The 24,279-nt window shown below is 34.9% G+C and overlaps 1 protein-coding gene across 3 annotated transcripts in view; it reads left to right on the top strand.

Moving 5' to 3' along the window:
* LOC113092377 (collagen alpha-1(XIX) chain-like) overlaps nt 1-24,279 on the top strand; it is a 128,885-nt gene that overhangs the window by 14,369 nt on the left and 90,237 nt on the right. For 2 of the 3 annotated variants that reach the window (XM_026257963.1, XM_026257965.1), the window contains exons 8-11: nt 567-686; nt 1,055-1,117; nt 21,008-21,061; nt 23,292-23,327. In XM_026257963.1, the coding sequence (XP_026113748.1) occupies nt 567-686; nt 1,055-1,117; nt 21,008-21,061; nt 23,292-23,327 (273 nt within the window). The remainder of the gene's footprint in view (nt 1-566; nt 687-1,054; nt 1,118-21,007; nt 21,062-23,291; nt 23,328-24,279) is intronic. The other variant, XM_026257966.1, reaches the window with a different exon arrangement.

Raw genomic sequence — 24,279 nt, 5'->3', positions numbered from 1 at the left:
TAATTAGGGAACACAGATGATTGTCTAGGGCAACAGCTAATTTTACTGGGGTATGGGAAAAATTAAGATTACAGTTTTGATTCCTCTTAACAATTCAGGTTCCTTCCAGGGGTCAATAAAAATTGTGTGAATTTAAAGAAATTAAAAAAGAAACCCAGTTGCATTGACAAATGATAAGAGTAATTTAATTTAATAATATAATTCTAATCTTATTGGAACATTACCAATCAGAAGTTTGGGGTCAGTAAGATGTTTTATTTATTTATTTTTTTAGGAAGGACACATTAAATTGATCAAAAGGGTCTGAAAAAACACAAAGGTTTCCGATAAAATATTAAGTAGCAATAACTTTTTTCAACATTGATGGTAAGAAATGATTCTTGATCAATTTGAGTTTTCAGAGTAATGCATTTCACAAGATGATGTACTGTATGTACTAGACATGCATAATGTAGAAAATCCCCGCAAATCCCATCTTCATGCAAATTAAAGTGGATAATTGATTATCTTGGTCTACATTTTAATCATTTAACACTAATCCAAGTTTTTATTTTTTATCTAACCAGTGTGAACCTGTAGTGACCCACAACCCTACAGCGGCCAGCCTGGTCACAGGATACCTCCACAGAATGCTGTCCATGCCAGCCCAGCTGCCCAGTGACCGATGCCACTGTCCCTCTCTGAAGGTAAAGTTAAACCATGAAAGCATTCTTTAAATGAGTGAGTTAGCACTCAACAATGGATCCTGAGGTAATGTCACATACAGAATGAATGGCCAATTAAAGCACATTTATGCCAGTCCGTATACCTGGATGACAGCCAGAGGCAGAAATAAAAGCTTATTAGAAGCAATTTAGCACAAATAAGGGGGTGTTTGGGCACAGACATGCACTTCATCAGCGGGTGATGTTCAGTTAATCACTTCTGAAGTACAAAGAGCCAGAGTTCAGGCTAGGACTCCTCTTTGAATTTTGATCACAGCTTTTTAGAGCTGATACAGCTTGGCGATTTAGCATATTAACATTGCATAATGTGACTTATGTGTATTTGAAAGGGGGATCAAGGGCTTCCAGGTTTGGCAGGACACTCTGGACAAAAGGGAGATAAAGGAGACATGGTAAGGAATGGGTTGCATCAAAATCACACATTGTTTTTTTTCCCCCTTTAATAACATTAAATATTCACCTGTGTATAATTTGTAGTAGACGTTAGTTTTTTAATTAATTTATTATTATTTTTAAGTTATTTATTGCATATTTAAAGTGATTTTTGGCTTCTCTGTGAAGTGTGAAGTATCTTAGCAATAAATAGCCATGTTCTCTCCCTTGAGTTTAACTTGAGATTTCAAGCAGCTACAAGAATGGTTGGAATCCATACAAATGAACAGCTGATGATATGTCTGTTGAGGACAAATGGTCTTTAAGGTCATTTGCCTAATTAGTTTGTTGTTTTTTGGAATAAAGACATTTCTTGACAAGTACCACTTGCTAAGTTTGTGGTAGAAACTAAGAATACTTTGAGAACAAGCAGCCAATACATCCTATAGGACCTCATTTACTCCTATAGGACCATCTTCTGAGTTTTTTTTTTGAACTTTCTACAGAATACAGTTGCTCCCAAAATAGTTTATTTATATGAATTTTTGGGCTTCTAGAAAGTATGTTCTTTTACTGTAAATTTACTCAATAGTTGGTAGGGGCTCCTTTTGCCTCTATTCAGCGTGGCATGGAGATGATCAGTTTGTGGCACTGCTGAGGTGGTATGGAAGCCCAGGTTTCTTTGACAGTGGAATTCTGCTCATCCGCATTTGTTTTTTGGTCTCTTGTTTCTCATTTTACTGTTGACAATACCCCAAATAATCTCTATGAGTCAAGCACACCAACACCATGGTCATTTAACCAACTTTTGGTGCTTTTGGTAGTGTGGCCAGGTGCCAAATCCTGCTGGAAATTGGAATGTGCATCTTCAAAATGCTGAAGGAGGCATGAAGTGCTCCAAAATTTCTTGGTAAACAGGTTTTCAAAAAACACAATGGATCAACACCAACAGTTGACATTGCACCCCAAATCAACACAGACTGTGGAAACTTAACGCTGGACTTCAAGCAACTTGGGCTATGAGCTTCTCCACCCTTCCTCCAGACTCTAGAACCTTGGTTTACAAATGAACTACTATCTCTCATCTGAAAAGAGGACTTTGGACCACTTGGCAACAGTCCAGTTCTTCTTCTCCTTATCCCAAGTAAGATGCCTCTGATGTTGTCTGTGGTTCAGGAGTGCCAAATTCCTTGACAAATCTGTATGTCTTGACCCCAGCCTCAGTCCATTCCTTGTGAAGTTCACTCAAATTTTTGAATAGATTTTGCTTGATAATCCTCAAGGCTCAGTTGGTTGTGCATCTTTTTCTTCTACACTTTTTCCTTCCAGTCAACTTTCTGTGAATATGCTTGGATACAGCACTCTGTGAACAGCCAGCTTCTTTGACAATGAATGTTTGTGGCTTACCCTACTTGTGAAGGTTGTCAATGATTGTCTTCTTGACAGCTGTCAGATCAGCAGTCTTTTCCATGATGAGACCATTTTTCTTTCTTTGTGGCTCACTATAGATGTTCATGTTGTCATGGCTGGAATTCTACACAGCTACCGTGGAATAAGTGGACAATCCCATGGGATATTCCAGGATCAGGTTTAACACTTGTCAGTGTGTCAGATCTCCATTTGCAGTAGTTTAAAGTCAATAGGTCTTCACAGCGAATTGTCTTCAATTGTGCTATTTTAGAATCTATCTTCTGACTTTTGTCTGGTCATGGAAAAGTGGTTGATAATTAGCGCTTCGTTTCAGAACTGTCTGGACATACTTCATTTGTAGCTCATGTAAGTGACCGTATTAAGCAAAGGGACATTCTCATTCTTGAAAGCATTTTATTGGATAAAGAAACTATGAAGACTGCTTACGCGAGGGACTTGTTTTGATGGCATTTTCATCTAAAGTCAAATATTCTTCTATATTTGTCTATGGACACAATGATCTAGTCTGGCCTAGTAAAAGACTCTGATTTTTAATTGCATGGGGTTTTATTTTGTTAGTGTTTTTCGTCTAAAATCGGTTATTCTTGCATTTTTCTTTTCTGGCTGTTGTCTTGCTGCTCATTAATCAATGTTTACTGTCAAAACAAGTCTGGACACTTAATTTGTTGTCCATATTATTAGTACTTGATCTGGTTTTAAGGCTTTTCTGACTGTGATTAAACGGCATTGAAAATGGTGATTTCATGAAAGTTTGTTAATATAATTAGTCTATCATTTTCTAGTCATATTGTCATATGCCTTAAACTCATTTAACACAAGATTAAGTGGGCGTTAAGTTTTGTAAACATTATAATCAATTTCAGTCCAAGCTCATTTTAACAACTTATGTTTCAAGTCCCCATACAATCATTGACAAATGCCTTTTTCTTTCCTGTCACATATTTTCTGTTGATATACTATAGGCAGTAGCTTTTGTTTAGTAGAAAACCATTTACTATTTGCTAATGCTAGCCAATTTTAGATGTAATGGGGAATGACAGTCTCATTCTTGAAAGCAGTTTATTGGATAAACATTTGTTTTGGTCCCTCTATAGTTCATTTTATTTTACTTTAGTTTTTTGCTTATCCGTGTTTGTCATCTAATCTAATCAGCTAATAAACATGAACTAAAAGCCACAAAACTTAGATTTTTATTACATGGCTTCTTTATGTAGATGAAAATAGTGGTTACATAAGCCTATCGTGTGCATTTGTCACATTTACATTAAACTCGTAACAAAAGCTCATGAGAATCTAAGCCCCATGTTTCTGACGTTACGCTTAAGCCAGAAGGCTCATCTAAGAGCCTGACCCACATTTCTGCTATGTGGGAATTCATGAATGTTGGGAACCGTCAACGCATTACAGATAAACGAAGAACATGCATTTTACTGCTGGTGATATTTCCAGAGTCTCTCGCTGGTTCTGTTCTGTTATTGCTAGAGAGACATTTGAATATCATAGACAAGCGAGCTGGGTATCATTTCAAGTTTTATGTTGACAATGTAATTTGTCAACGACAAACCATTCTTAGTGATGTAGTTTTTTTTTTTTTTTTTTTTTTTGAAGGAAAGGAATGCAAAGTTATGGAGGAAGGGAGAGACATGCATATGAATCTTTATATATATATATATATATATATATATATATATATATATATATATATATATATATATATATATATATATATATATATATATATATATATTTATGGCAGTTATATATTATTTTATAACTTTTGTCATTAAATATAATTTTTTTTTTTTTTTTTTTATAAATAATTCATGATTCTCATACCTTGAATTTGCATGCATAATGTATGCTTCAACTTTAACTAGTTTGAAATTGTTTAAACTGAGTATTTTGGACAAAATTAGTGGTGTAAATTATATCTGTTTGAAACATAAAGTGAGTCATAGTCTTTGACCGTGAACATGGTCACCTCTTAACCCCAAAAGAGAAAGTATAAAACGCTGCCAATTTGCAAGGTAGGGTGTGACCATTACAGTGTTCTGAGCTATTAAGCTCATGGAGTGTCACTCAAAGGTTAATTGCAGTGACCGGCATGAGAACCCTTTTTGTAGATCACTTCGAACGAGTCTCTTGAAAGAGTTTGTACCCAGCGAGGAAAATTGCCAGTCTCAATCGTGTTTCATGGATTGAGTGAAGCGGGATTAATCGCATTGAGGCGTCCTGTTCAGAGTGAACCAGCGTTTCTAGATCCTCAATACTAGCCAATGCACAACACGTCCAAAATGCAATTACCTGGGCTGGTTTTGTTGTTATGGAGATGTACTCTCTAACCACACTGCTTTCCTAAGAGCTCGCTTTCTCTCCTTGTAATCCAATATTCAACTAGAAACCAAAATGACATGAGTGATTTTTGGCCAGCAAACCTGAATTCAGAGATCTCCGACATGCCTGAATTATTTATGAACTGAAGTAGTTGTATTAATGGCCTCGCAGTTCATTAAATACTACTCTGTATTATTCTTTGTAAACGGATTAAAATCTAGGGAGTTTCAAGGTTGTTTTTAGGCAAAAGTGACAGCGTGATTCTGGTTTGATTGATAGACCCAGTGGTTTGATAACAAAATAGGAAGTTGTTTTATTTTATTAAAATGTGTATTTATTTTGTTATTTTGTTAATTTTCCTCTTCTCTCCCAGTTCAACTCTGTGAAATACGTCCATTGTTTAATAAATGTGTGTATATTTATGCATGTGTAATTATTTAATTAAATATTCAGTTATACAATTTTATATTTAAGAACATAATTCTGAGCACTTTTTCTTTCTTTCTTTCTTTCTTTCTTTCTTTCTTTCTTTCTTAGTTAAAACAAACTAATAAATAAAATCATCATTTATTTTAGTATTTATTAGTTTGTATAATTTGTTTAATAAATAAAATCATAAATAAAGCTTATTTATTAGTTTGATTTTATTTATTAAACTAAAATAATACAAAATGTTGATATACACATACTAAAATCTATAATAAAAACTACAATATAATTTTGTAGTTTAGGATTTTTTTTAAATGAAACGAATACAAATTAAAGCAAACTTAAAAATCTAAATATACAAACAATTTAACTGTCACTCACGTTTTTGAAGATAGACATGAATGTGCATGATACAAACCTAAATTTTTATAATTCATGACTGAAAACATTTTGTAACATGATTTTGATGTACCATTTACATGGTAATGCAATGTCTGATTTTAAAATGGGTTTTGAAGGATGAATTTTGAGATTTTATGTTTTCAAGTGATATATAACTTCTGATGATTTCTAAAAAGTGATAGAGAAAAAGGCAACGAGGAAGTCTTTTTTTTAAACAAAGGTAAAAGCTCCTTTTGTAATGTAGATTTCTGAGGGTGCACTCTTGTCATAAATTCATCTATTACTTTTCCTACATAATTTTTAACAAAAAATATTGGTAAAATATATATTTGGGAGTCTTAGACCTTTCCAACGATATATAGTTTGTCAAGATTAGATTAGATTTGATTGTAATATAGTATAGTCAACGTAGGCGTCCCGTATACGGGACGGGGTGACATTTAACAGGTTAAAAAAAACTAAATTAAAAAAACTAATATAAACTAATATGAAAATTAAAATAATTACATGAGCTATGGCTATATTTATTAGTCTTAGTGTCCATGTTAGTTTATATATTGTATTTTTTTTGTTTAATTTACTCAGTTTAATAAAATGTTAAACTACTAAATTATATTTTTATTGTAGTATTTTATGTAGTTTGTATCATTTATTTTAGTTTGTATATTAGTTAGATTTATTAGTTGGTGTTTTGTGTGTTAGTTTGCATTTGTTCATTCGTTTTTATTTATTTATTTTACTTTGTATATTAGTTTATTATGTTGATGTATTTATTTATTTGTGTTTATATTGTAATCAGTCTCTGCTCAAGACAACATCCCAAAACCAAGACACCCTCAGAATACCCCTGCTAGTAGACTTGCAGTGGTTTTACTCTATTAACCTTGACTCTAATGTTCTCAGGCACGTCAAACAAGGTTGCTGCGGGTCTTCAGCTTGTAGCCTCCCAATTATCGAGTAATATTATCCAGCTCTGCAGCTGCTGACCAGTGTGTTACAAAGAGCCCTGGACAGCTGTAACGGTGCTGCGGGAGTTCAGAGCACTAGACCTCAAAATCCACTACTTAATGTGTCAATACGGGATTGTCCACCAACATGCCCATCTGCCATGTCTTCTCCAGGGGGATTCAGGAAAAGACAGACTGGCATTTGCGCCAGGAGAGAGAAGGCATGGCATTTTGAGTGGCATCGCTGTGATATGAATATGTAAACGGAGGCTTTGAGCTGTATCTTGCTGTAAGATTGATGCCACACTAACAGATTTGTATTATCTCAACGTGCTTGAGAAATCATTAGTGTATCATTAGTTTCCTTCCAGTGTCTTCATGGGTAATAAAAGGTCCACAGTCTGCAAACGGCACTGTTAGACTTTTAGCATAACATGTGGGGTGTCATAAACACATTTTAGGAGGATAGCTGCAGAAATTGTGAAGGCATTCCTTTGAATTTTACTGTGCTGTGTGACAGGTGGTAAATGAAGCCTGATGTTTCTCTGCAGATGTTTTGAAGATCTTTCATGAATAACTTTGGTAGTGCAAAAAAAGCGAGACAAAATCTTTTGAAAGTAATATCTCTAGAAGTGGAAGTAATCTGTTTGATCACTTCTCTTTTTCAGTTTTTCACTACCAAAATTAGTGGACTACCTACCTAGACAGTATTTTAAGGCATCATATTCTTGTCAGTGCTGCAAAAATACTTTATTTTGACAAGTATTGTTTGCTTATGGCAATTCCAGTTTGCATTGGAAAAGCTTGGTGAAAAAAAAAAATCTTACGGTGGAAAATGGGAGCAAAATTTAGATTTTATACTTATTTGTAAATTGTGGGGTCTTCAAAAATGCCTTGTTAAAAAAAAATATAACTGCGATCAAGATGATAGCAGACTCATTAAGAACTCACTAAGGCTGACTATTATTATTAATAATAATATTTAAAATAGCTGTTTTCCATTTGAATGTTTTGAATGTAATTTATTTCTGTGATGGCAAAAATGAATTCTCAAAAAAAAAAAAAAATATATATATATATATATATATATATATATAAATATATAAATAAATATTATATTTTTTCTTTTTTTTACAGTGATATTTTTTTCAGGATTCTTTGAATAGATACAATATATTTTGTAACATAATATCTTTTATTTCTGTGATGGCAAAAATGAACCATAATTAATCTAATATGCTGATTTGGTGCTGATTTGAATAAATATACTTTATACTTATTTTGTAACATCATAAATATCTTTACAGTCACTTTCAAACAATTAAATGCATCCTTGCTGAATAAAAATATTATAAAAAAAAAAAAAAAAACATTTTCCGACTGAAACCTTTTGAATAATAGTATAAAATAGTTTTGCCATATTTTTTATTTTATTTTATTTGTTAGAAAGTTTTATGCATTTAGAATAAACTGAAAAATACACAAATTTCACTCAGAAATTGATAGTATTGATTATTTGGTTTCACAAATAATTACTCCAAATAGAAATGTTAAATTGAAAACGAAAGTTTTTAGGAGAAAGACTAAAATAATATCTTATCAAATGTTCTAAATTTTTCACAACTCTGAAAAAATCTTTTTACAGTGTAAACATTGCAAAAAAAGGATTGTGGGGGTTTTGAAGTTATAAACAAAAAATTATTAGAGCATGTTTTATGAGAATGTTTATTTAATTTAGTATGTTACTACTTTGCAATTATTTGTGAAATTGCATATCTGCCATCAAACTCTACACCGATCTCTAAAGTCAAAAGTGTGGTGAGTGGAGTTAAATAATTGCCAATGTACAGTCTACTAAATCAGTCATTTATGAGTTTATATTTAAGTAAAACATAGACATGATGAGGCAGCTAGGTTTTGAAACCAAGCTGAAGTGTCCATTGAGAGACTCACATAAAGTTAAGCAGGTTTTAAAAGCTTCTAATAGCTTTGCAGCAGAGGGGACACATATTCCAGACTTTTATTGCTGTTGTAAATTTTAAGACATCTCTGTAGAGAAAATTAGCTCATGAACCTCGTTTATGATAGACATCATTACCTAATTATGCTAATACAAATCTTCTCCGTTTCAGACTTGTAAATCTCAAGCAACAATTTACACATCGTTATCAATCACTAATAAACAGTAAGAGCAGTGTTTGTCAGATATGGCCACAGCATTTGGTGTTTTCTGCTGGAAATGAAGTCAGTCGTCTTTTCCTCAGGGTGCCAGGGATTTAGCCGGCTCTCCTGATCTAGATGGTTTTTCTGACAGCAAGGTAAGTCTGTGTGAATGAATGCTGTTTTATAAATTGTTGAGGAGAGTATAGGTAGTCTAGAAGACTTTGAATAGCATCTTACAACGAGTAAGTGGTTTCCAAATAGTTTCTGAAATGGTTCTTCACATATAGCTCACTTCACAATGCTGCTCTGTTCTGTTTGAGGAGGCATTTTGTGAAAGCATGTTGTTTTTTTTGTCTGCCAGTGGATCTTCACCAGATGCATATAATCTGCTAGAAAGGTTTATTTTACCCTGTGGTGTCTTGAGAGAACTGAAATCAGATTACTTCGATGGGATCTCTTCCATCAGTCAGTTGGGATTAGATGCTGACAGACCACAGGGGACAAAGTGTGCAGATTCGTGGCTTCACATGCTTTGTATCGAATTGAGTTGTTCACTTCTGGGGTCTTAATAGGAGAGTTGCTTTATGGAAGAAAAAGGCTTTGATTGAAGGGAATCACTTACTGGAACTGCTGGAGCTGCTGGAGATGGTCTGTACAGTTCTTGTGAAGTTCAAGAAGACTCTGACTGAGTTTAGGCTGGCAAAAAATGAAGGTCCTAAATTGTGGCCTTTTGTTCACTACAAATAATTTATTATTTGCAGGGCAACACTGTATTGAAATTTCTATTGAGTTTGAATTGAATGTTTTCAGATTATTTCAGACTTTGAACTGTGTTTTATACATTTTTAAATTAAAAAGTGTTTGATTAGACCGTAGGTATGCATTAATCAGAATAATTACATGTGCAATATTTGAGACCACATCTAAACTGTTAAACATTCACATTTAATTGAGGCATAAAATATACATTTAGAATTTTGTTTACTGTATTATTAATAATAATAATAATCATAAAAACAAAAAATAAATTTTGAGGAATTGATCATTTCCTGGCTGAAAATGACCTTTTCCGTTATGTTTATGGTAATTTTTCAACTCTAAAACACAACTCAAAGAATAAATATGTCATTCAAAATACAGCTTAAACACCCGTGAAAAACAAATACAGACAATACCGTTAAGTAAAAGTCATATTTTTCATGTTTTATTTTTTTTTTCACTTTAAGATTTCATAAACTTGGCTAAAAAGTCCTGAATTCTCTTCCATTTTGCTGCAGACTTTCAAAACCATGACCATGGCATTGTAAGCTTCAGTCTCTCTCAATCCCACTTATTTTACAAATTTATGCAGATCCAAAACTTTAAATTCAAGCTTTCCTTTAACTTTAACATTGTTCTTTTATTGTCTTGCAAGCACTGGGCAATTTCCTTCCTCAAAAGTGAGTCTAGTTTATTTTCCTTCTGGTGAAGGGGTAAACCTGGCCTGATGGGAAGGCAGAGCATTGCAGGTGGAGAGGTAAACAGCTTCAGTTTATCACCTTGAGCGCTATGAGAATTCACATTCTGATTCCCATTTCGCGCTATTAATATTTGATTTAGCTGCAAAGTCACGGCTATAGTGGAGTCTAGGTTCATGCTGTCAGTACTTCTAAAAAGCAAACTCTTTCTTTTCTCCCCCGTTCTCTTCTCTCCTACGTTAAAAGCAAATAAACAAACACATTTGCATAAACTTGCTGTGGCTTGGAAACCAATGCAGCTCTGTTAGGAGTTTGCTGTGAACTGCATCATGTGTAGATAAAATCCCTTTATGCAGATGGGCAATTTAACATGCTATAATTAAGAATATCCAAATCATAATCATCTCACCATGATCAGACCAAAGAGAACCAAACTGACTTGTAGACAGAAAGAGTTTATTTGGCCCCTGGAGAGCATGGGGTGGCACTTTGTGCATCACAGAGAGTGAACTGTAATTATCAGCTGATGCAGAACCAATAAAACAGTTTAATTGAATCTCATTAGGGAACAATAGGCTGTTTAAGTAAACATGTAAACAGGGTACAGGCCTACAGTAAAGAACCAGAATTATCCCCTGTGAACTAGATGTTTGATAGAACCATTACAAGTTGAGCTGTAACATACAACATATGGTGTGTTGTTGGAAACATGATTTAAAAATTTGTTATTAATGAGAAGAAATATATTTCATTCTATTAACCACACAGAGTTGTAAATAAAAGATTGTTGGTCTAGGTTTTACAAGAAAATATTATTGCAGTCTTTCTACTTCAAAATTACACTTTTAATTCAATGTGTTTACTTGCTGTTTCTTTGTAAACGTGAAATTGTGAAACTTTAAAAAAAAATGTTTTATTGGAATTGCATTTCTTTGTATGCTCTAATTAAATGTATAGTTATAGTATATTTATACTCCAATTCTGATGTCCATATATTATGGATATAAAATTACCTGAAAACATTGTGGTCAAGATTTTGTGATGCAATATGGTGCAATTTGAACTATTGATGTTACAAAAATTTTATATTTAGAATATCAAAGTATACAATATAGAATTGGGGGTCCGTCCTCGCAGAACATGTTTATCTATTCCAATGCACTAATTTTCCATTGTTTTACTATCTAAAGACCTGCTAAACAGTTGTGTGTAACTGCTGCGCTCACGTTTTGTGTCTATTGCAGTGTCATATTTTTGAGAATAAGCTGTGTCAACTTAAGTATTTTTAACTTTTACAAACGGCGCTGCTTATCAATGTCGGTTCCAAAGCAGTGGACCAATCAAAACACTCTGGAGGCAGGGCAAGCATTGCAAGCTTTTGTTTCCAGTAGCAACTGTTTTATTTGATGGAAACATTCTGTGCTGCCCACTTTTCAAAGCCATTTCTGAGCACTGCATCTTGCGCTTTTAGATGCAAAGATGAGTTCTGTAGAAATTGATGCAAATTATGATTTTCAAATTTATGAATTTCAATTTTAAAATTCAATTTTGGCGTCCTGTGCAGCTTTTAAATTCATACTCCTAGATTGAAGGGCAGCCAGGTATCACATTCTTTCTTCCCCCTGTAATGAACAGTTAGATCCTTCCACTTGCAGTTTGTAAAGCTGCATTGTTTGTTACACAGCACTGAGGGACCAGAGGCCAAATAGTTTGGATTGGATCTCCAATGAATCAAGCGTAACTGAGAGTTGCCGTGACATGTTGTAGAAACCAGATGCTCAGCAAGGTGCACATATTCTCAGCCATTCTCATTGCTGTCACATATTAGCGTCTTCTGAGGTCCGACACACAGCTGTCAGCCTCACCTGCTAGACCATTAAGCACATCTGATCCTTTAGTACATGCTTGAACATCTATTTCAATTGTAAGTTCGCAGAATACACTGTTTTCCTGTATTTTTTAAAATGAAGCAAAGAAGGCTATTGAGATACAGTAAGAATAAAAACTATGAAATGTGGGTATTTTATATTGAAGTTTATATTGCTTTGTTTTGACAGATCTGAGCACTGCATGTGAGTTTTGAAGTCTTATAGGGGATATATCTTATTTTTCATCATCCAAAGACTCCAGACTATGATGATTTTTTTTATTTTTAATAATTAAAAGAAAAGAAAAACATTCTGACGTTTAATAGAAACAAGTTCTTGAAGGAATACTATAACAAATTTTTTTTTCTTCTTTTTTGTTAAATATTTTAAGACTTCAACACTTGAGAATTGGATTAGGAAAACTTTGTATAAATGTATAAAGAGCTGTAGGTTAATAACCCCCCCCCCCCACCCTTTTTCCTGAGCTTTTCTTTTGGACATTGTAGGCCTATATTTAATTTAATTTGAATTTAATTTAATTTATTTATTTTTGTGGAAAATGTGTGCAGCAGTGTCAGCATCACACCGAAGTACAGGTGCAATTCTATATTTGATGAAAAGATGAACTCACTGAATCATTAATGTGCTGATAAAACAATAACACGTAATGCGTTCTCGTTTTCCACAGACATTTACTGCAGGATATAAAGACAAATATCATACCTAGTGCTTTTTGAAAAAGGGTTATGGTTTCTTCTCCATTGTACTGTATGGTTTCTTGTCTGTATTATTTATTTATTTATTTTTTTTTTTCATTTATAATTGTATTTCTATACAAGTGTATATAGTTCAGGACGGAGCACATTGTTTTATAATACTTGCATATGTATATATATATTTTTTTGGACAACTTGTGTGTAAAATGGATCAAATGAGAAACTTGAAATGGTTGTCATCTTTTATTTTGGAGACTGTTAGTTTTTTTTTCTCTCCAGCCAGGGACATTGGCAAGGGTACAGTGGCCCCATCCTTGATTATACTGCTGTGGTGACAGGCAGTTTTACAGCTCGTCTGAAAGATTTAGATGTACATTTGGGGGGGTGTTTAGACTGAACAGCCTCCCATGTCATTCAGCTGGCCATCAAAGCGTCTCAGAAACAACCATTGTGGCCAATTCTGATATGAAAATAAACTTTTTTTTTTTTTTTTTTGCCAGTCTGCTGTTCTCGTTAATAATGTAATGGTGGGAAGAGATTTTATCTGACTGTAAGCAAGAACTTTCTGATTTCTGCTTCAGTACAAAAAAATGGTTGAATGTATAGATTGTCAGATCTGGTTTACATTTTTCTCATGATGAAAGTATATAGCTTACTTTAGGGGGCCCTTCTAGTTTGGTAGTTGTTTATCTATAATGCAATGTAGAAATGAGGCAGCAATTGGTAGAGGTCGCTGTTGTTGGTCAGCCATTGTGATCCATTATTCTTTCTTCCGCTGTTTGTTAACTTTTTTGTATTAAATTATTATACCTATTCAAGTACTAAACATTTACATGCGTGAAGTGTTTTCTGTTGTTTTCATTGTTTTTTTTTTTTTATCCGAGTTCAGCATTTTTAAATGACTATGTATATAAAATCTAAAAATGCATCTTAGCACCCTGCAGTCTGTTCTACTGTGCTCCGTCTGTTTTTATTTATTTATTTGACTTTATGACAAATAGCTGTTCAAAGATAGAGTTTGGCTTATATGGAGATGGTTTGGGTTGCAATATGCTAATTTCTAGCTGCATGCATGCACTCAGTTATCCAAAATCCACATTCATCAATATTAGAATGAGTGTATTTATGTGCATGCTTAAAACAAACACAAACAAATTCATGCACAGTATTTGCACACTTGGTTTGAATCTGCTGTACATAATTATTAGTCTTATTAATGAAGTCAGCTTGCATTTGTGAGTTAACAGTCCTTTATCTTTGTAAATGCATTCATATTTTTTTCCCTAGAAATGCTTTATGGCAGATGCAACAGATACTCCGCTTCGCTTACTAGACATTGAAAATAGACATCTATCATCGCTTCTTAGTTCACAGCTGTGAGATGAGCATTTTGTGCCAGTTTTTTTATACGGTTTGAGAAATCTGGGCAGAGGCGTGTATTCGGTGTAGTGGCATTTACATGACGTCAGTTTGAGAGTTGCAATTGTTTAAGAATGTGAGTGTGCAATATCAGATATGAGAGACAAAGAATACTTTGACATTTCCTTGGGAAAATCCTTACTGCAATGAATGGCTATTTCATAAACATGATGGGCAGATGAATTGTAGATAGCATCGGCTGAGACTTTCGAATTACTTCCTCTGAAAAAGGCGTGCTTGAGTGGATACGCAAAACAGATACATTTTCAACAAAGCCACCGTCAACTGCTCTTTGAAAATCTGCTGCATTTTCTTAACATAATAGAGGCATTTTCCAAACTTCCCTCATTAAATATGATTGCCCTTGATGTTGAAAAGTCAGAACTTTCCAGTTTCCATTCTTACCTTAACTATAAAGTGCTTTCAAATCACACACTAATTGAGCTGTGGCCTTGTTTTGTACAGTATGTTGATTGCAGACAGCCAGACCACTAATGTTCATGGGCACTGATTTTGTTGCATCTGCATGTAGATAGCTGTTGAACTTTCCCAGTGTTAAAACACACACAAGCACAGCTGGTGCAAACAGATATAGGATACACAATACGCTATGTTCATATACTGTATAGAACATGAAACTTTATGAATATTATGATTCAGATACCTTTAACTTTAACTATATAATTGGGTTCAAAACCTTTTCAGTAATTTATGTGCAATGCAATTTGAAGCATATTTTTATAGTTTTATGTTGATTGCTGTCTTGGAGTGTCCTTTATGATTATAACTGCTATACTTCAACTATTATTAAATAGTTTTGTAGATAACATCTGGACCACACCAGTCTTAAATGTACATTTTTGAAAATTTTGATTTATATATCATCTGAAAACTGAATAAATAAGCTTTCCATTGTTAGGATTGGAAAAATTTTGGCCGAGATACAGCTATTTGAAAATCTAAGGGTGCAAAAAAAAAACATCTAAATGCTGAGGAAAATCACATTTGAAGTTATCCAAATGAATTTCTTAGCAATGTATATTACTAATCAAAAATTCAGTTTTGATATATTTACGGTAGGAAATTTACACATTATTTTCATGGAACATGATCTTTACTCAATATCCTAATGATTTTTGGCATATAAGAAAAATCTATAATTTTGACCTGTACAATGTTTTCTTTGGCTATTGCTAAAAATATATCCCAGTGACTTAAGACTGGTTTTGTGGTCCATGGTCACATATAGTCAAACAAGCCTACCTAAAACAGCCTGTTCTAACATGTCTATGTCACAGTGTGGGAAGATTTGCATAACGCTGCCCAAATGTTCACGCAAAGAAAGGCGGTGTAACTTTTTTATTTTTGCTGTTGCCGCCGCTGCCATGTTGTGGAGACGCTATGCGTTAAGTTTTGAAAGCGAAACTTTGTTTGGCCTTCCAAAAGAAGACACAACTAGAAATCAGTGGTTTAGTTGTATTTAAAACACTGTTCCAGAACTGTTCAACCCAAATATTCAGATGTGTGCAATGCATTATACAGACGACGAGGACTATGTCCTGTGAGAGTAGCCTACAATTCCGGTGTCTGATTCTATAAAGTGGGGCAATTCCAACTTTGCAAGGACAGTCTGGTGCTTCTGACTCACAGCCTGTAAGTACGTTTGCATATTTAAAGAATTTGCCAGTGATGATTCAAACATGAATTTGGAGCAATGCAGAGCAGTGTTTATTTGAATTTTCTCCGATCACAAATGAAGACATGGTTTTATGTTTACACGGCGCGATACACAACCCAGTGCGTAAAAAGACAGTGTAAGTCATTATAATCAATAATTATGTCCCCACTGGATGCTACAAATGCCTCGTTTGTAATAAGTTTTATTGGCTTTGTCTGGTCGTGCCATGACACAGCATCTGATTATGTTAAGGGAGTGTAACATTTGTCACATGCTTGAGGCATTAAGCCAATCACAACGCACTGGATAGCTGGTCAATCAGTGTTGCTTTTCAGAACAATGAGCTTTGTAAAAATCAACGTGTTTCAGAAAGGCTGGGCAGAGAGGTGAAACAATGTACATTGTGTTTTTTTTTTTTTTTTTTTTTTTTACCTTAAACTGCATAAACCTAGTGCAATACACCAAATACACAAAATAATGTTATTTTTAGCAACATCATATGACCCCTTTAACAACTGATTGATGCACATCAGATAAAAAAAAAGTTTTGGACAGGAATTGTTTCCCTTAATAAATTAAATCATTATTTCAAAACTGCATTTTGTAAAACAGCTTATCTTTTTGCAAAATAAATATTTTTGATGATCTGACTTCATCTGATCATCAATTCAGTTGAATCAGTCTTATGTGCAAAAAAAAAAAAAAAACAGGAAGGGGCAAACACATTTTCACACATCTATCTGTGTGTCTGTCTCTATATATAATGCATATTGCCTGTTTATTAGTACTTATAAAGCACATATTAATGCCTTATTCAGCTTGACCATATTTTAGCAGCAAATAGTGATCTTAAAATCAAGTGTGACCGTACATGTAGTCAAACTTTATTTTAAGATCTTTATTCTCACTAATTCTTCCTATTAATGGCAACTTTTGCCTCTTAAACTGGTAATGTACTGCAAAAAAATGGTCAAGCAGAACCTTTTTAAACATTCATTTCAAATCAATAATTGTTCAAATGAGTCACAGAGTGAGTCGTTTAAATTATTCATACTGCTAAAGTGTGTATTTAAAACTGAATTGTGAGTCTTTTTGATTTAAAAAGAACTAGTTCATATGAATCATCCGTTTGTGAATCAAACTAGTTTTGTAGAATGATTGTTGTTGTCTACAAGAGGCGAGGATACTGCACATGAAATATTGATCTGATTCTTCTAATGATCTAATAAATTGTTTGTTTGTTGTTTTGGTAGTATTTTGTTGCACCCAGTCTTTTTGTCTCATCACATTTAGACTGCAAGGCCACAACTCTGGTAGAATGTCACCTTCTTTTGCCACGGTGCTGTAGATTCAATGTGTGTTTTGATACTGTGTATCTTTACTCTGATTGCAAGGGTGAAAGGCAGCAGCTGGAGAGCCATTCCTGTGGGATAACCTAGGAAAGATGTAAGAATTTGATTAATCTACTGTACCTCTAGACACATGGCATTATTCACAGAGAGTCACCACCCTGAGTCAGTTCGTCCTAATGGCTGACTAATTTAAGTCTTTTAAAGTCAATACCTGATATCTGATACCCACAGGGGTTACATGAGAATACTTCGAATGGAATGTGCATGACGCCGTGTATCACTTGTCTATTGGGGCGCTCAGAGCATAACATGGCATGTTAGTTACACTATCCTTCAGAATATGACAGGTTACGTGTAGCGCTAATTTAGATGTCCTGAGCTATGAAAAGATGCAAATTTGTTTTTCCAATACATGATTAGCAGAAGAAAGATTTTTTCATGTGACATACGTACAATTTTTATTTGAAATCTAGAGTTCAGTGATATTTATGATTCTATTATGAAATTTCAGTGGTAATGGTGAAGCAGCTCAGCATGTTTTCCTAACTGAAAGTTTGATTCAGATAGTATCATCCTGAGCTCTACTACTTCAAACGTTTGTGGCAATGAATCGCTGAGCAAGTGGAAACTCACAAAAAGCATTTCCTGGCGTAACCCCCTTGGCATTTGTGGCCAGCGCTTGAGATATCTCTGTTACTCCACTGGATCTTGTTCCAAAGGTCTTTGAAGGCCTGCCATTCAGCATATCAACAGTTCTCTCTGCTTAAAACCTGCATACCTCTGAGATGGGCTGTGTTCATTTTAGTAAAATTTTTATCTCAACCAGCAGCTGAAAAAAAGCTGTTGAAATCGGTTGCTGCACACTAAATGTGTATTTGAGATGTTGTAGGATGTTTATTAAACATGTCTTCAAGTATCTGTGTGCTTATATTAGCCAGATTTGCACACTTTTGGATACTTAAGTCATGCTTAATAAAATAATGAATTAACTGGCATCTCCAAACAAATGTATACTAAAGCTTTTCTCAGAACTAACTTATTTTAAACAAATGGTGTCAATGTGAATTTCTGTTTGGTTTTGTTCAATTTTGTTTGGTTTGCTTTTGTTTGGTTTCATTCAGATTCATTTATCTGGGTTTGTTTCGTTTTGCTTGGTTTCATCTGGTTTGGTTTCGTTTGACTTTTAGTTTTGTTTGGTTTTGTTCAGCTTCTGGTTTAATTTGTTTTCATTTTGTTCGGTTTTGTCTGTTTGTTTTATTTATTTATTTATTTTGTTTTGAGTTGGTGTATGAAGTTTTACATGTGTCCTATCAGAATAACAATATTTGCACTAAATTATAAATCCTTTTTATAATTTGAACCCTGTGGAAGCCTTTATTTTAACCAATTGGTGTCAGTGCATCTTGTTTCATTTCATTTAATTTTGTTTTTTACAGGTGTCCTAGCAGTAATCCCAAGGTTTTCAACTTATTGTTTTGGAATTTGAAATCTATGGAAGCCTGTTGCAACCTTAGAAATTGAATTAAAATTTAAATAAGTAAAAAATGTAATGAATGAACAAATTTTACTATGAGGTAGAAACCTGCTTCCATAGAATGATCTTTTTGTGAAATGTTTTAATTGTGCTATATTTCTTTTAAAAGAAAATCAATCAATGATTTAATATTTAATTTGATGTGGTGATATCTATATATTAAGGGCTGCTACGGTGTCCAAACACTTCTTGGGACCGCTGTGTGTGTGCGCCTCTGTATTGGGAAGTAGCCAGATTGTATTGTGACCTGGCCTGTTCTGCAGCCAGGACGCGCTGTGCAGTACATAATTATCAGGCAAGTGAGCAGAGATCCCTGCGGCATTTTGACCTCACACTGGCGTGACGAGACCGAGAGGGACACAGTCCTGATTTTAACCCATCCTTCACCTCCCAGCTTGTGCTGAAACGCCCAGGGCGAGCAGAGGCTAACTATGTAGTCAGTGTCTCCATCCTCACTCCTGAGGTCGGAGCAGCCTGTAGACCTGGAGCTCAAATCAAGTCCCTCTGAAAAGGGCGAATGCAGCTGTTCTTAACTGGGGCTGCTCTTGGGGAGGTGGGACAACAAAGGAAAGGTACACTGGTTCCCTCAAGGAGTCATTAGATTGTGCTGAAAGCAGGACGGGAGTGCTCTCTCCAAAGACCCCTCTGAACATGCATCATTTAAGAGCAGTCAAGGTCTTACCTCCATCATAACCGTCCCAATGCAAGCTTCCCTTCACCTGCGTTTTCACAGTACTGCAATCCTGATCAAGTGCAGATTCTTACTTGCATCTATCTTCGATAGCCTCAGCTAAAAACTGTGTAGAATGATAGGTGTAGAAAGTAATCTATTTTAATAGTAATTTACTCTCTGTTCTGTTCTATTCTATTTTGCCTGACCAGGTGGCAGGTGTAAACATGGTCCAAATTAGTAAGCAAGCAACAGTGCTCTCTTGCAGTTTCATTAATCGTTGTTCAGAAGAGTGCAAGTGAATAGGAACTGCTAAAATTACGGTAGCACTTTATTTTACAGTCCTGTTCCTCATGTACACACTATGTACTTATTATAGTAATTACAATAACTATGTAATAACTAGGTACTAACCCTGAACCTACCCCTAAACCTAACCCTACCCCATGTAGTTACCTTGTGTTACCAGAACTTTCTTAGATAAATACACTGTAAGTACACTATAAGTACATGTTAGTACACGTACTGTAAAATAAAGTGCAACCAAAATTACATATCTAAAATATTTTTCAATATATATATGTTTTTATGAAGCCCTCACGATCATAATATTCACAAAAAGGAGTCTCTACGCATCTTATTTGTATTGACCTTGTTTGATGGGGAAGGGTTCCAGATTAGTGTTCTCAAATCCAAGCTGTCAACATAAGAGTATATTAGTCGCATCTCTATCCAAGAACTTGGAGACATTATTAAAAAAGGGCGATCCACTCATCTGGCCCTAATATAATTCAGTATTAATAGCCTCACTCGTAAGCTTAACTAAGACAAATTGCTGTATTTTGAGGGCCAGTGTTCCGGTCTCTCTAAGTACCTTCTGACTTATTTCAGAAATCTCTCTCTGTGTAGCTGCCGGTCTTGATGTGTCACCCCTAACAGGAGCTGCTGTGAATTTAGCCTCTCAATACGTGTCAGGACTCATTTATCAGCCACCTCTGCTCGGCCGGTTTTCCCTACCTCACCTTCTTGTATTCCTTTTTTCACCCCACCTGTTCTTTCTCTTTTGCTTTGCTGCACTAGCAGTTTTGACTTTGCCTGTGGTTTTGCCTTATCTCCAATCAGAATCCCTCTCACAAAGCCCTGGCAGGCAGGTGATGGGAATCCTAATCCCGGTTCCAGCCGGAAGGCTGGAGAAAACGAGTGTGTGGTTTTGTGTGTGTATTTAGGGTGTGCAATTTGTGCAAATCATTCACTAAAAAGCACAGAAGTGGGAAAACAGATTTGGCATTTAAATGAGTCTCTCTCAACACCTTGAGACAATCATTCTCGTCATCAGTGAGATAAGCCGCTGTGCTTCCCTGACATGATTTTCACTATATGATGGCTGGAGCAGCTCCCTGCTGAATTCCTAACTTTGGGGAAGTCAAACTGATACATTGTCTGCTGACTGGAAAGTTGTCCTGCTAGGATGTTGTGATTAAACTGGCTCTTGTTCTTTGTGTCTCCTCAGGGTTTGAAAGGAGATCCTGGACCTCAAGGCCTACCTGGTCTCAAAGGTGATAAAGTAAGTCGGCCTGCAATTTGATTTCTTGTACCAACCTTTACAAACTGTAGTACAGAGAGAGATCGAGGCTTAGTCTCTTTGATCTTAGGGATGTTTTTCAGTCAGTGAGCTTTCCATAATTTTTCTATACAGTGTATATAGAAACCCACAGATGTCTATATATGCGAATTATGCTTGTCTGAACATTTTCAAGGTTCTTTTATTTTTATCATTTTAAAGTTTGAAAATGTCACTGCTAAACTTTAAACTTTCTAGAACTCTAAAAATATTTTCCCCATCTCAGGCCCAAGACATGACTACCAGAGACTCCTCCTGACCAATATTCAGATTAGCGGTCAACGGATATTGCTTTCTCAGTAGCAGATTCTGCAGCCAATCCAATCATAAATATGTTGTGACAGCCTTGCAAAATGTCAGTAGTTATATGTTCGAGCTCAGATATGACGTCAGAAAGGTCAAACTACAGAATTTAAAGAGGGAATGTCTGCATGGTAGGGTTGAACAGAAAATGATGAGGGACGCACATGAGTTTTGCAGTTTATAAGAAGCTGCATAAAACGCTTTCAGGGAAAAAAGAACATATTGAAATTATATTTTAACTTAAATATTTGTCAATTCTTATTTTATATAATCAGTTAAAATGTATTGGCAAATGGGATATTTATTAGTTGATTATTCTGAGTAAAAAAGTTACACTAAGGTCAAAAATCTGGGGCCTTTATGATTTTTTTTTTATTATTATTAAATTTCTCAGTATTTCAAGATAAAAATTTCAAATGTGTTCCTAATAATAATGTGTAGTTTAATTTCCTGTCGATTTATATCAGTAGTGATCACTGTGGACATAAGTTGGGGCACAGATGACACATTTTCATCAGAATGACTCGAGACCAAATCCAGAGATGCGCGTTTCAAAACGCCTTTCCCCAAACACTTTCATTTTAAGTGCATCAATGTACCGTAAACATCATTTTTTTTTTTTTTCATAAACATATTATTTGCCGTGGTAATAGACCCCGGATGCTGTTGGTAGAACACGGACCGCATTTTATCTGGAAGTTTCCTTTAAAATGCCTCCTAGAGTTTCCAGCTCACATGTGACTTCAATGAAACAGAATGTAGAATAGAGCTTCCTGCTCTGATATCTGCTTCCCCAACCGCCCGTGCACACGCGCGTTCACACACAGACCACTGTGGGACTGCTTTCCAAACAACAGAGCAATGTTATTCGCTAATTAGCTTCCATATTACCCCTTGTCTTTTACAGTTTGTGGTTTCTTTGTGTGCCTGCATGCACACGTAATTGTCAATGCAGTGTTTTCAAGCCTTGAAGTTCTAATGAGCTCCTCTGCGTTAGAGCAGAGAATAACCAGCTTCTTTTCATCTCATCTCCCAGCCAGACAGAGGGAGGGAGGAAAACCGTTAGTTCGGATTGAAACTGACAGTTGGGAAAGACACGTCACGCTCTTCAAACATAGAATGACTCGGAATATCTTCAAACGGGGCAGCTTTAGGTGTTCACAACTTCATATTTCTGCGAACTTTGATGTGGAGTTTCTGTGGATTTAAATTGAATTTGAGGAAGGCTCTGCGTGTTTTTGTCAAGGGTTTTGACTTAAAATGATGTCTCCGCTCGCATTTCATAACCTTGAATATATTAAAGTCCTTCATTTAATAGCAGATAAGCACAGATATAGGAACAGCCCAGTCATTGTATTATTATATATCTTTTTTTTTTCAGGTATGTCTCTCAGAACTATTCTTAAAGGAATCGTTTTCCTGACAATGAACATTTTGTCGTTCCAAACCTGTATGGCTTTCTTTCTTCTGAGGAACACTGAAGGAGGCCTTTCTATAAAACAGTTAAAATGTAGAACAATATTTGTAACTGAGTGATTAGTTTAGACAAAAGACTGACATTAGGGTTTGCATAATTTCTAAGTATAGCACATCTTTTTGAAATGTTTGATTCTGATTGGTCATTCACAAAAGTGTGTGTGGTCAGATATTTGGATTGAATTGCCACTGAACTGTGTAATAAGTGGGATATTATGATCATTACACCAAAAAGACTATATAAATAGACCGGATTTATAATGTGCCAATGATGTGTTAACTGTACATTACCCTCTACTCATCTCTGGATATTTTAGGAACAAAATGCTGCTGTTTAGATGGTTTGTTTGTATGTGTACAGTAATCACTCCTGAAATTTGTCTTTCTGTTGCAGGGGGAACCAGGTCTGCCAGGTGCAGAAAAACTCTCGGTATGTATCTTACATCATCCTCCAGCAACCCAGCATGTTATTTCCTATCTCAATGTAAAATTATTTTTAAATCAAACCAATCATGAAGCATGATCTGCATTATTAATGATATGCATTAAGCACTGAAATGAGATTTATGGAGAGTCATTGCTAAGGTTCAAGGAAATGATTAAGACTACTAATTGCTGACATAAAATTGCTCAAGCAGGCTGTAATGATACATACAATCTTTATACAGTAGGAAAGACAGGTAAACAGAGATAATTACTTTTATTAACCTCACCTTCGGCATAATTTGAGTATGGTCACTTTCTCTGATCCAGTCCATTCCCGATGAAGCAAATATTGTGACATTTTTTTCTTTTTTAACTTACTGGTTTATTCTAAAATAAGTCTGATAAAGTTCAAAAGTAAAAGCAATTAATATATTCAGTTAGGATGAAACCGACTGTAAAGGCATTTATAATAACATTTCAAATAAATGATTTTCTGTTGAGCCTTCTATTCATTCAATTCATTTCCACACAAATATTAAGCAGCATAACTGTTTTCAACGTTGATAATAATCCGAAATGATTCTTGATCACCAATCCTTCATATTAGAATGTTTTTTTTTTTTTTTAAGGATCATGCGACACTGATGACTAGAGTAATGGCTGCTGAAAATTCAGCTTTGAATCAAATGAATAAATTGCTTTTAATAAAAAAAAAAAAGCGAAGAAGAGCCCACACATGCTCAGTCAGGGGCAACCAACAGCAGTGTGGACAGACTGGAGGTTAGACGTGTCCTGCAAGTAGAGAGCTAATATTTCCACACATTATATGAGGGACATGCCCACTACAGCTCATAAGACACCAGAATGGGATGTATGTTCTTCTGTGTGTATGGATATAGTACTGCAGCTCTGGCCATTTATGTGACATAAACATTAAACTAACCCCAGCGGCACTA

Source organism: Carassius auratus, unplaced genomic scaffold (assembly GCF_003368295.1).
Source record: "Carassius auratus strain Wakin unplaced genomic scaffold, ASM336829v1 scaf_tig00214575, whole genome shotgun sequence".
NCBI lineage: Eukaryota > Metazoa > Chordata > Actinopteri > Cypriniformes > Cyprinidae > Carassius > Carassius auratus.
The sequence above is the reverse complement of the archived record's forward strand: the minus strand, read 5'-3'. Positions and strand labels throughout refer to the sequence as shown.